At 31.3% G+C, this 14,004-nt stretch overlaps 5 protein-coding genes across 5 annotated transcripts; 2 read left to right on the forward strand and 3 right to left on the reverse strand.

The window, feature by feature from the left end:
• Positions 1-1,569: 1,569 nt before the first annotated feature.
• GO595_004303 (Splicing factor 3B subunit 3) lies at positions 1,570-4,443 on the reverse strand (the record flags this gene model as incomplete). Its single annotated transcript, XM_067917420.1, has 1 exon — positions 1,570-4,443. The coding sequence occupies one exon, from the start codon at positions 4,441-4,443 to the stop codon at positions 1,570-1,572; it is 2,874 nt and encodes a 957-aa protein (XP_067775427.1).
• Positions 4,444-4,527: 84 nt separating this feature from the next.
• Positions 4,528-5,598, forward strand: GO595_004304 (DNA-directed RNA polymerase III subunit RPC5-like protein; the record flags this gene model as incomplete). The annotated part of the gene is made up of 1 exon (XM_067917421.1): positions 4,528-5,598. One exon carries the CDS (start codon positions 4,528-4,530, stop codon positions 5,596-5,598), a length of 1,071 nt encoding a protein of 356 aa, XP_067775428.1.
• A 1,159-nt stretch (positions 5,599-6,757) lies between these two features.
• GO595_004305 (ras-related protein Rab-5C) lies at positions 6,758-7,321 on the reverse strand (the record flags this gene model as incomplete). Its single annotated transcript, XM_067917422.1, has 1 exon — positions 6,758-7,321. The coding sequence occupies one exon, from the start codon at positions 7,319-7,321 to the stop codon at positions 6,758-6,760; it is 564 nt and encodes a 187-aa protein (XP_067775429.1).
• A 1,796-nt stretch (positions 7,322-9,117) lies between these two features.
• On the forward strand, positions 9,118-11,853 carry GO595_004306 (wd repeat-containing protein 66-like protein; the record flags this gene model as incomplete). The annotated part of the gene is made up of 1 exon (XM_067917424.1): positions 9,118-11,853. The coding sequence occupies one exon, from the start codon at positions 9,118-9,120 to the stop codon at positions 11,851-11,853; it is 2,736 nt and encodes a 911-aa protein (XP_067775430.1).
• A 42-nt stretch (positions 11,854-11,895) lies between these two features.
• Positions 11,896-12,441, reverse strand: GO595_004307 (uncharacterized protein; the record flags this gene model as incomplete). Its single annotated transcript, XM_067917425.1, has 1 exon — positions 11,896-12,441. One exon carries the CDS (start codon positions 12,439-12,441, stop codon positions 11,896-11,898), a length of 546 nt encoding a protein of 181 aa, XP_067775431.1.
• Positions 12,442-14,004: the final 1,563 nt, after the last annotated feature.

A 14,004-nucleotide genomic window follows, 5' to 3' on the forward strand; every position in this document is an offset into this window, starting at 1 on the left:
TATTTCCTTTTTTATTCCAGTTATAATAATTTCCTGGGTATCATATAGTGATAATTCTGAAATTGATATTGAATATGATGAGTATGAAGGATATGAGTGGAAACTTATTCATGGCGATGTGTTTCGTTCTCCGAATCGACCATCACGCCTTACAATGTTCTTTGGTTGGGGAATACAAATATTTTTATCAATAATGTTAACCATTATACAAGTTCTAATGAAGGTTGCAACCACACAGCTTGCCTCCATTTTAACAGCTTTTGTGAATTCCATGATTATTTCGGCCTTCTTTGGAGGATTTCTATCAATGAAGATGTTTAAGACAATTGGAACTAGTAAGTGGAAATCAGCTATGTTTAGCTCCTCATTCATCCCTATTGCTATTGCTGCAATTATCTTATTTGTCTTTTCTCTTCGAATGAAAAAACTTTCTTCCGTATCGTTTTCGGTTTCGACGGTTATTTTATATTTTGTACTTGATTCTGTATTATACTTTGCAGGTTCATTAGTTGGCCTTAAATCCAAACCTTTTGAACTTAAGCAGAAAGTGAATCAACTTCCACGTCAAATTCCACCATATAATACTGAAATTGTTCGAAATCTTCTAATGATTATTGGACCTATTTTTGTATTTTCATTAATATATATTTACATCACCATCTTTTTCCAATTAGTGTGGAGTTATAATGGTATTTCGATAAGTGGAACATGTGTTTTTCTCGGATTAATACTTTGTGTTTTGCAATCGGCCGATCTTGGCATAATTGTTACGTTCTTTTTGATCTCTAAAGAGGACTATCGATGGTGGTGGCCATCATTTGTTTGTGGCTCTTCTGTTGGATTATGTTTTATGATATATTCGATTTTATATGGTATTACAAATTATGTTCCAAAGGATGGAGATGCATTCTTTATATACTTTGGAACAAATGCAATTTTTAGTTGTATGTTGTCATTACTTTGCGGAGCATTCTCTTTCAGTGGTGCTTTCTTCTTCGTAAAGAGTATTTATAATTCTTTGAAAATGGAATAATGTAATTGCATATAGTAATCAATAAACATTTATATTTGTGTTAATATATTTTATTGATATTTATACGTAAATACAAATATGTTATGAATTACCTTCATGTCTGGATGGGATTAAAAATCAAAACAAATGAGTAATATTAAGATGATTATAAAAATTTTATGTATGAATTTCAAATTTATTAAAATTTGTTTAATCATATTTATGTATATGTAATAACAAAAAAACTATATGATGAAATAATGCATGTTTTATTCCTTGAAGATCATGTTCAAACAGTAATTTATAAAAAATTATTTTTTAGCTTACTTCAGTTAATAAGTAAACTGTTCATAATCTCCATATGCATCCCTTAATCAAAATTAATTGTAATAGGAAAATATTGGCATAATATCTCAAAGTTGTCTCCAAATCATATAAATGCTTTTTACAACTTCTCTCATTACTTGCGCTTTTGACAAATATATTCATTTTTTTATTAAAAAGACAACTTTCAGTTTAACTTTTGATGTGATTATGTTAGAATATTTTATTCTTTATTAAAACTTTGCTAATGCCTTTATCTTAAACAGTATACTTCTCAACTTCTCTATCGGTATCTGTAACATGTTCATTTCATCTTCTTCGATCATTTCAAACACATCGATACTTGCTGTACATATTTTTCCGTGTTTAATTTTGGGGTGCACCATCATTCTTTCCTGCGCTTCCAAAATTTTTTCTGCTGCAATTTCAGCATCTGCAACAATTGCAAAATCCTCATCTTGTTCAATAGCAGTTAAACACCCAACTTCGCCCATTAAAGTCACGTAATAAACAGATGGACTTAATGGCGAAGGTTTCAAGATTGATGTCACTGCTTCATTAACGTTAAACGAAGCTAATTTTATCATTAATGACGTTGTAGGCATGAACACACCTCTTTCGAGTGGTTGTGACATATTCCAAGGTGTACCAGCGATTACATCGTCAGGTAATTTTAAGAATGTAATCATTCCAAATTTATCCCCAACCACAATTATTTCCTCATTATATATTGCCAACGAAGTTAATTGTCGTTGCTCACAATCAATTGCTATTAAAGCAAGTCTCACAATCATTCCATCTTTTATTTTTGGCTCAAAGCAAAAAACCGATTGTAAACGGTCTCCTATCAAAAAGTACTTTCCCCAAATTTCAATGAAAGCGATTTGAGTGTGGAAAGAAGCTAACGAGTCCTTACCTGCACACCATTTCCCATCGGTATGCTTTAGGATATGTAAGCGCTTACCTACGCCCACTAAAATATAATCGTTATAACGAGCTAAAGAAAATGGAAGTTGAGGAAGTTCGATAGATTGTACACAATGAAGTGCTTCATCCAACAACATCAAAACGCCCAAATTATCATTTCGAATGAAACCTGCAATGATTTCATTCGGATGTATAATTTGCGCGGATAAAATCCCTAAATTTCCTTCGATTTTGTTATTACGAATAAATGATATAAAGTTATTGTTGATATGTGATCTACATAATGTATATATTTCATTATTCGATTTGATGACTTTTCGTGGCGTTGTTGGTAATGGCATCGAATTTATTACCAAATCAATGTCAATTCTTTCTAATGTTATTAACTTTAAATGATTAGTTTCATCAATGAGATAAAATGAATGATCTGAATTAACTGTAATTGCATTTATTTTTGGTATGTTTATTTGTAAAATAGAATTTCGATCAATAATAAATGTTTTATCAGAAGAAATTAATAAATTATCACCTATAGATGTAATAAGTGATGGACTATTATTTGAATAAACTATAACGCGCGTGTTTGGATAATTTGGCTCTGAAATATTCCATTTTAAGACATAACAATTTTGTAATGACGCATAAAGTTCATTTGTGTTTGGTAAAAACACTAACTCATTAATCGTTGATGTTAATTGGACTTCAATATCAGGCGGTATTAAATCAAAAGCATATAATGATAAGGCTGAATTGCCGCCATTAGTATTCTTTGTCGCAATTGCTACAAGATCACTACAAAGTTTAAGTTTATATGCATTCATAATTTCCCGATCAGTTATTACTACAAAGTCATAATTAAGAAGAATTACATGCATGCCCTTAGTGATTATTGCAATGCATTCATCATTAGCATCCGCTGATATGATATCATCATCAATCTTAAATACTTCTGTTGAATTAAGTTTCTTAATACCTCGTCGATGAACTTGAATAACATCATTAGCAAAAACAGTCGGACTTTCAGATAAATTCATATCATTATCATTAAATAGAACAAATGAACCATTTCCATTTGATACAATTAGAGCTTTATCGGTAACCGCAAAAAGCATTGAATTGTTCTCAAAATTTTCAATGCCGTCAAAATTTTCGACAGAATATGGTAACGAGTTTGTAACCCTTATCAAACGAGATAAATCATTAGTTCCACACGCTAAGATTAAATCATTATTATCAAAAATGGCATTTGTGACATGAGAGAAAAGGGGAAATGAAGTTTCTGAAGTTTCTGAAAAAACAAAACAATCACCAACTTCAGGTACACAAAAAATAAGTCCGCGAGGAAGAAAATGAACAGATGATATAAGAGGCCTACTTCCTTCCTCAATTAAATTACTATTATGAGGATAAAACCTACAAAGTTTACCATTGACTAATTGAATAAATGCATATTCGTTTGATGGATGAGGAGTGATAAGAGAAATTGGGCATTCTAATGGAATTTCTTTGTTGTCTTCGAAATAAATTTTTGTGTCTGAAATAATAAATAGTGAATTACTTATCATGATAATTTTGTTGGATTCTATTGGTACTGGCTTGCGGTTTATCTCGGATTGAGAAATAACATCAAAGTAAAGAAGAGATTTACTATGATCTGGAAGACTAACAAGAAATGCAAATATATTTGATGTTTCTGTTGGTGAAACAGAAAGAACAAGTATGTCTGTTAAATTAATAGATGTTACTGTAGGAAGAAAGTCTGAATTGAATTGAACTACAATAAGATTTTTGGTAAAACCAGAACAAATCAAATATTGCTTGTTTAAGCTCATAACACAATGTGAAATTGGAATTGAAGATGGAGCAAGACCTGGCCAAAGTAATCCAGTTCTTTCGCTTTTGAATGGAGGCGTTGCTTGGAGAACAAGTAAATGACATTCTGAAGTAATTGCAATTAATTTATCATCTACAGAAAAACACCACCTAATTGGAAGAGAGATTGGAAATTTTGCTATTGAATATAATTTTAAATTTTCTGGGTTATCATTTTGAACTTGGAATAATTGTGAATAATTTCGGAAAAATAGAAGAACTTCACTAAAACCACCTCCACTTGCTGGTAATACAACACTTGTATGAACTTTTTGCGATCTAATTATGGTTTGGTGAAGAAACTTCATTTTTTCAGGTCTCTCTTTTGAGCAAAAATAACGGCTTCCAGAAACCGTTAATACATTTCCTATCGTCCCTTGGATTGACTATGTATGTTTGAATTCCCAACCAAAATATCAATGCAGAGAAACACAGATGATGATGATCCAGTTGTTCAAGAAATTCCTATATTCAATTGCTCTGATATGGGAAGCAAAAGTTTTATTATGCAATTTCCATTAATTTCTCGAAAATCAACACTTCCAGGTGTTCAAATTGCTTCACATGATACTAACAAAGATACATATCATTTTATTGCTCTTCCAGAATCTGATATTTTTTCATCAAGTGAAGCCACCAAATATCTTATCGAAACACATAAAATTGTTATTAATCAACCTTATGCAGTAGGAATTCTTCATGAAAATCAACTCCATCTTACTCCTATCACTCAAATCCATCAAGCACGTCCATCACTTCAACCCAATAATAATCTTGATTCCATTCCTGGTGTTCCTATTGATTGGATGGAACTTGAGAATCCAAATGGCTTCATTTCATCAAGTCACGACGACATTTCATCCCCAATGTCAGCGACTATGTTTCATAGTCGAATCACCGATACTCATTCAAGCATGAATCCTGAAATGTTTGAAAATGTTCCAGACGCTGTTATTAGTTCTCGACCGCCGAACGAACAACTTTATCTTCGTATGATCAAAGACAAAACGATTTTCTTTGACGATGTTGTTAAGCAACTTAATCTCAAAGCGTACACATTCGAACTTCTTGATTCATTATTACAATACGGGTATTATGTTCAAGGAAGATGGACCATTAAACCCGAGAAACTTCCCGAATCAATTCTTCCACGCGAATTACGTACTCCGCGTGCGTTTATGATTGTTTTGTTTGCGCATTCGAAACAACTAAAAATTCAGCTTCTTCCAAAGTTCCTTCAAATATTCGGAATAACAAACGAAAGCTTGAAAAAGATTTTGGATGGAATAGGCATCAAGTTGAATGGCGGTAACTTGGTGGCGTTCAAATTTAAGCAAAGATTAACTTTCGAAGAAACATACCCAGAGATTGCTGAAAAGGCAAAAGCTGAAATATTGAAGCTGAAAGAAGCAATTTGCATGGCAAAGCATGACCAACACCTGTTTGATGAGTTCCTTAATTAATTAACTGTTCATTGATCAATAAAAATAATTATATTTTAATATAAGAAAATGATAACATTTCATGTCCAAGAAGAAAATCATATTTTGGAATTGAAATAAGTTTTAAATATTGCTGTGTAAAAAGAGGTACTAATACTACAAATCATGTTATATTTTTGAATAACATGTTTAGATTAAGAGTTTTATATGATGGAAATGACAAAAAAGTCATCACTATAGATTCCAAGTATTTCATCTTCTCATTTTAATATCTGGAATTAAGTCATGAATCTTAACTTCAAATCATATGTGCTTCTAATAATAAAATTTAGGACTTAAGAAATTATACAGCACAATTTATATTTATATTTGGAATATTAAATTTTTATCTTTTTTTTCAATGTTTAAAACTTTAATAACATTAAAATTATTATAATTAAAGAACTCAGCAAATTAGATACAATGTATATATTTATTAAATAGTAATATCATTGAAGTCAAAAGAGGAATCTGATAGGGAAAAAGAATATAGAGTCGTAACATTTCTCTCTTTTAGCTCATCATTAATTGCATGAGAGTTATTATCTATATTTTCTTCATCAAATGCTTTGCTAATATCAGGAAATACGACTGAAATAGGCATAAAGCCATCATTGGAATTGGCTTTTTGTATTAACAATGAAGTATCAATGATCTTTTTATCAAGCCATCTCCTCATAACATTGGATGGATAAGGACCATTGATATGATCCATTTGGTCTTTGTAATTCCAAAGTGTTGTCGTTCGCACATCCAAAACAGTGATTAAATTGTTTGGCAATGCCCCATTAGAACAAGTTGCAGAGCCTTCTTGCTGCTGTTTTTGTGAATGATTTTGAGTAATTATTGAATTAAATTTACCGATGAGTGATGAATAAGTCATTAATTCTGGTATTTGTGGGTTTCTTTCGAATATCATTATAATATCTGGAAGAGAATAATTAATGTTTGTTGATAATTTATAAAATTTGAGGAGTTCCTCAATAGAATATTGTGGCCCTGGCATGCTCATTTCATCATTAGAATAACTACTGGATTCATCATCTTCTGCGAGAACTGAAAACTTGCTCATTCTTTTGTCATTAACATTTTCTTTTAATTTGATTTGGCATAAAATTTACTGTTTATTGAAAAAACAAAATCAGCAACATTTGCTTTCATTCGGAACTGGAGCTGTTGTTTCGATAACAGGCGATAAGTGCTTTAAAGGAATTAATTCTGCAACAGTTTGAAATAGTTCATCAATTCCAATTCCATCCTTCGCAGAAACAAAGGTCATTTCTAAGTTATTCTCTCTTGCCCAAGAAAAGGCTTCATCACTATGAATTGCCATCGGCAAGTCGGATTTATTTCCAACAATAACAATCACACAATCATCAGGAACATTCTGTCTAACCTCATCTAACCACACCTTCATGCCGTCAAAACTGGTAGGATTAGATAAATCAAAAACAATAATTGCTGCTGAAGCATTTCTTGAATACATTGGCACTAAACTTCTATATTTTTCTTGTCCTGCTGTATCCCAAATGTTTATGTTGATTTTACCATTTTTTGTTGCAATTGATTTGGTAATAAAAGATGCGCCTACTGTAGCTTGGTGATCTGGAAAGAATGTATTCTTATGGTACCGCATAACAATGCTAGTCTTTCCAACAGACGAATCTCCTACAACGATTACTTTGCGCTCTGGGGATTTGCTCATTTTTTATATTTTTACTTTTTGAAGTAATAACCGATACAACCTCCTTTCTCACAATTCCAAATGAAACAGTTGAACAATTTGACACTGATATTTCAGACCTCATTTTGAGGCATCCGATATAGAATTCAATGGCTAGATGATCGTTTTCCACTGAAAAACTGCCATCGATATGTTGAAAGTTCCATCGCAAACAAAAGCATTGCTACAGACATTTTCGAAGAGTGAAATTCATAAACTATTATATAGGGTCGAAGAGTTTTTCGTTTATTTTTGTTATTTTTGATATCAAGTTATCTCAAAAACATTAAATCTTTTGATTTATAACGATCGTTTCATTTGTGCGTATTATGGTAAAGAAATTGGTGTAAAAGCTGAAGTAAAATGTGAATATAATAACAATATAGTCGTAGTATATGAAATGGTTTGCTATTCCCTGCAGATCTACATATGATTTGTGATATATTCTTATCATAAAGAACTCCATCATTTTCATAATAATAATTTATATTGTCTTTAGATACATTTATACTTTGAAGATTTGTGCAATCATAAAATACATTTGATCCATTTAAATGAAACTGATTTAGGAATAATAATATTTTGAAATGAAATACTTGAATAAAATGCAGAGATTCCTATTTCTTTAACACTATCTCCAATATTAACCTTTAACAAATCCAAACATGATTCAAATGCATTCTCTGAAATCTGATTGACGCTTTTAATGATGACATATTTAATTAAATTCCTATAACTCTTAACATATTTAAAAGCATAATCATTAGATATTGTAGATATAACAGAATCAAAGTTTTGGAAGGTGTATGTGAAAAATATTATAATAAAACATGTATACATATATTCATTCTTAGATTTGAATTTGAATGTATTTTTTGATTAAAAAATTGTTTATATAGTTTGATTAAAACATCCTTTGCTTCAACGAAATAGCAATAATTTTAAATAAAAGTAATATTGTTATATAGTTTAATTGTAAATAAGACAAAAAATTGGGAAATAATTCTAAATATTTACACTCAAAAAAGAGAAATACATTTTAATGCTGTTGTGGATAAAAAAAAATTAACTTTTATTTGATAAGTCAACAGGAAATATAAAAAGGATGAATATTGTGCAAATAACATAATTATTTGGAATATTTAAGTAATGATAATTATTATGGAAAGGATCGAAAGTCCAAATAAACGGCATCAAGTTATTCATATCTAAAAGAAAATTCCGATAATAAAGTTTGAAGGGTTTCTGTCAATTTATTTTTTTGATAAAATAAACCACTTAAAAATCAAACATTAGATTACCACAAATTTCAAAACCGAAAATTGTTCATTATGAACAAACCGCTGGAAAAACATTGATGGTTGTCGTTATAGGAACTTTCTCTGTTTCGACAAATATGCATATACATATATTTTTTGATTTTAATTTCTGCGTTGATGAATTATTTGGAAAGTCCTTGAAAACAGAACATTGAAATCTTGATTTACTAGAAAAAATTCCAAAATAATTTGAAACCAACGTGTATGCAACAATTCTAGTAAGACATCAATTAAGTTTGTGCATTGCATTTATCAGCTCGTAGTGAATGCGACTATAACCTATATAAGACATTAAGTTATATTTTTCTCAACATTTTTTTCTAAAATTTCCCCTTCTTTAATTCTTGTATCTTATGATAAATTTTTATGTATTATTATCTTTGAAGTAGCAGAACAAACAATAATTCAATGTAATGCACGTTTATTTTACACTTTTTTTACACCAAAAATAACGGACAAATGTCAGCACGCCCCCTTGAGCAATCTGCTCTATCATTAGAATGGGTTTTAGGGGCAAACACATCGATTATAAACGGGGTAATTGATCTAAAAGACGATCAAAGAGATTGTTTCTTTTATCCATGTGCACATACAGGTGTTCTATTTAATTGTGAAAATAATACACAAACTCTATTTTTAGGTCATCGCCATACAATAACAGCAGTTGCAGTTACACAAGACAAGAATTATATTGCAACTGGTGACACTGGCGATAATTCTGCATTAATAGTCTGGGATTCACATACAGCATGTCCATTATTCACAAAGTTTTCTCCTCATTCAAATGGTGTTTGTGCGTGTGCATTTTCACAGTCAGGTAAATATTTAGCTACACTCAGCAGCAATACAAATCCACAGATTTTTGCAATTTGGGATTGGAACTCCAATGCTTCTTCTGATCCTGAACCCGCTGTTATTGTTGAAATTCCCTTTCCAGAGCAGATGAAATGTGTGCAATTTAATCCACGAGATGAAACACAACTTATTACCAACGGATCACATTCAATTATATTTTGGCAATGGAATACGTCTAATGATAATATCACATATTATTCACCACCAGTTACATCACGAGATCTTAAAAAGCCAATTGGTAATCTTACATATTCTCGATATCTTCCAGAAAACGACGATGTTATCATTTCTACATCTGAAGGTTCTATCATTCAACTCATCCGTGATCCTTTTGCGCTGCATCAAGGATTAGAATCCGAGCATAAACCAGTCAAAATCATAAATCTTCACAAATCATCAATTCAAACGCTCGAAATTCATGAGAATTATATAGTGACAGGAGGATCTGATGGATTTGTGAAATTTTATGACTTTCAATTTCGTTTAATTGCGTGGTTTGAGGATATTAAAGCAGGACCGATTACATCGATTTCATTTGCGACTACATCACATTTAAATAATACAACAGATAAAAGCAAATTTGTTTGCCAACCATTTATAGTCGCCACGTCAAATGCGTCAGTCATCCGTATAACGGATGCAGTCTTTTATTCCGTATTAGGCACTGATCAACCAAAAGTTTTATTAATGAATCATACCGGAAATGTTAAAGCGATGGCAGTTAATCCGAATGATGGACGTATTGCGACTGGCAGTGATTTAGGAGAATTAATACAATGGGATATTGTTAATCATACGCCAATTAATCGTGCATGTTATGATAAAATGCAAATTTCTGCATTATGTTATGTACCAAGCGAAGACTTTTTAGCAATTGGTTTTACAAATGGTTCAATTTTTATAGTTACTACTGAAAACTTCGATGATGTATATCATCAACGAATCGCAAAAAATGTTCCGATTAGAAACATTCAATATTCAAGTGATTCATTATTTATGGCGATAACAATGGAAGATAATACATTAGCATTATTTCGATCATTAGATAAATTATCTCCAACAACACCAATGATGTCACAGCCACATGAAAATGATGATGTACAAATGACTACAATTCAACAAGAAATGAAGAAATGGGAATACGTTGGGCGTCATAAAGCGCATTGGGATAAAATCACCGGACTTTCATTCATTGGTAATGGATCAACAGAATCACCGCATCGATTATTTACCATTGGAAAAGATCGAAGAATTGTTGAATATGATTTTGCGAATTCCACATATTTGGATGGCGTTTTACTTAAGATGCAAACGCAAATTGAAATGACGGCGAAACCTGTTTCTTTTATCTGGATTCGACAAGATAATAGATGGTTCTTTATTGTCGCTAATACCGAAGGAAAGTTACGATTATGGAATGGAGCTACAATGATATGTAGCTCGACAACATTAGCGCCTTCTTTCGGAGGTGACTTGATACATATGATATTTGTTGATAATTCAAAACAAAAGTCAATAATATATTCAACAGATTCTTGTATATTAGGAATTGTTTTATATCCTTTAACAGGAAACCCCAATGAATCAATGGGATTAATAGCGCATCCTTTAAACATAGAAAATATTTTGATGTCAAGAGATCAAAGTAGAGTTTTAGTGTATAGTGGTGTCGATAATTATATCGGTATTTTTACTTCAAACCCTGAAAACCTTGAAGCGGCTGCATTGCTAGCTGCTAGAGATGGTGACCCGTTCATACAAATGCTTGAAGGCGGTGAAGATGGTCCACTTTATCAAGAAATCGTCGACTACTTTTATTCATCGCAATTAAGAGTGCAAGGAAAACTTACAGATAAGGCTCATGAAATCCCACAAGTTGTGCCGATTTCAGAAGTAGTCCCTTTAATGTGCGCTTTAGGGTTTTATCCAACCCAGTTCGAAGCTGATTTGATTAGAAATGAAATACAATATTCAAAGTTCTTGGAAACTAACGAAAAAACTGAAACTATTGACTTCCAGACTTTCCTGAGGTTGTTTTTGAATCACAGACCTGCAGTGCCTCCTTCTTTAGATGACATTGAAAAGGCGTTTAAGGTTTTGGGCGCTGATGAAAACGGTTTTTTGAGTACCGAAGAATTGATAAAGTTACTTCAATCGTCAGGTGAACCGATGTCATCGGAGGACATTGAAAAATGTTTTGAAATTCTTGTCGGTCAACAACTGCCATCTCAAATCAATTCTTCTGAATTCGTGGAGACCGTTTTGGGTTTGATGTCGGAAGAAGAAGAAGAAATGTTAGAGACAAAAAGAGATGATGAATCACAAACAGACATAGAATAATTGTCGTTACTATTATTTTTATTTTTTATTTTTTAATATATATTAAAAGACAATTAGATCATCACAATTTCCGCCTTTTTTATCAGCAATTGACGCTGCTTGGTTAAATTGATTTGAGGCTAATGTTGAGGCTGCTATCCTTTGCGCAAGTGCTTTCTTTTCATTATATTGTCGAATATTAAGTGCTTGCATTTCTTTTTTCTGCTGTTGTAAAAGTGAGACATATTCACTATCGTTTATGCCATAGTCGTCCGAATCAGAATCTTCAAGAGATAATATTGAATTATTACCCACCTGATTATCATTAATTGGTTCAAAGCTTGGACCACTTCGGGGTGGAGCTGCTTTGTATACCTGGGCCTCAATCATGGATTTAATGGCATTTGGATCTATGTCTGATATTGATAATGTTTCAATCAAATCTGCAACAACACTATCGATATCATCAAATTTCTTGCTAAATGGAAAGTCAACAGATAGCGTTTCATTTTCATGATTGATTGAGAGATGAACTTTGACAACAGAATCATCATTTGGCACCTCAGTCATCTCGGCCTGGAGAATAAGGGCGTCACTTTTTATTGGCATATGAAAAAAAAATTTAAACACGTTTTCATGATCAATTTTTATATTTTTCAAAAAGAGCTATTTTTAGCTTTCTTTAAAAATAATGCAATTTGTTTTGTGTAAAACATTGATCAAAAATCATTTTTTAGCAGTTACCACTAATTTTCTTTAAAACCAATTTCCTATCTACTTGAAGATTGTTAAAATTTTTATATCCTCAAAGAAATTTTTCTTATCAAAAACAATTCCAAAGAGAGATAAGATAAAGAAGAAACTTGAAGGTGAATAAAAATTTCAACGTATTAATTTTTGTTCATACATTTGTTATATAACTGAGCGATGACTTAAGCAAAATTTCTTGTTGCCTTAGTTGGAAATAATGCATTATCTTATTGAACTAATGTAGAAACAGTTATTTATGGTGAAAATATAAAAGAAATAGGAGGTAATTACCTTCATTTTTCAATTATACAAGTTTAATAAATATTACAATTCCAAGTTTAGTTACTTTAATTGGAAGTAATGCATTTTAGTTTAGAAACAGTTATTCTCTGAAAGTTTTAAAATAATTTCAAGTTATGCATTTTCAGATTTATATAATATTAAATGTTTGTATTTTTATGGAGTTCATCAACCAAGTCTCGAACTCATTTCATTTTTTAATGTTTCCTAAATGTAATGAAATATATTAATTATGCAGATGAAAAATTTTGTAATTTCGATAGAAATGAAACAGCTCAAGAATGTAATTCATTAACAACTCTGCATTTACTAGTTAAAAAGCATTTATTAGTTCAAATACTTTTACACCTCTAAAATTCTTTAATTTCATATTTTCTTGAATATTTTAGGAACAAAAAAAGATAAAATTTCAACAGGTGCTTTAATTAGAATTATTAGTGGTTCTATTGCTTTTGTGTTTAAATATCTTTTTAATTAACAAAAGAAAAAAATTTCAATTTGCAAATTCTTCCTCAGTAATAAACATGAAAATGTTCCAAATGAAGTTGGTGAATTAATATTCTTAATCAAGAAGATTATCAACGGCTTTAATAATAAAAATGTCAAGGTTCGACTCCGGACATTTAAATTTTTATCATCGAACTATCAAAAAAGTGACAACGATTCAGGCATATGCTTTCTTCGTTCAGCAGGCATGATGGGGGATTATTTGCTTCAAGGCTTTTCAAAACAGGGGTGAAATTAGGTAAACCATCCATGATTCCACACTGGGACGAAAAAAAGTGTCTTCAATGTTATTCATGCACAATAATCTGTCCACATGGCTCCATTCATCCCTTCTTCCTTTCACCAAAAGAAACTAAGCAAATTAAAACCGCAAAATCCAACGATAAAGAAATGAAGGATTACCAATTTCGAATCCAAGTATCACCAAACGATTGCATTGGATGCGGTGTGTGTACAAGGTCATGTCCAACAGGTTCACTGGAGATGATTCCTCGAAACTCAAGTATTGAAAATGAAGAAATCAAAAACTGGGAATACTTCATTTCAATTCTGGGAGAGATAGCAATCAAAACCAGAGATTCACCATAAAAAGAAAAGCGTTTCCAAACGCAAAGC

The sequence above is a fragment of the Histomonas meleagridis genome (assembly GCF_020186115.1).
Source record: "Histomonas meleagridis strain 2922-C6/04-10x chromosome Unknown contig_26, whole genome shotgun sequence".
In the NCBI taxonomy this organism is placed as follows: Eukaryota; Parabasalia; order Tritrichomonadida; family Dientamoebidae; genus Histomonas; species Histomonas meleagridis.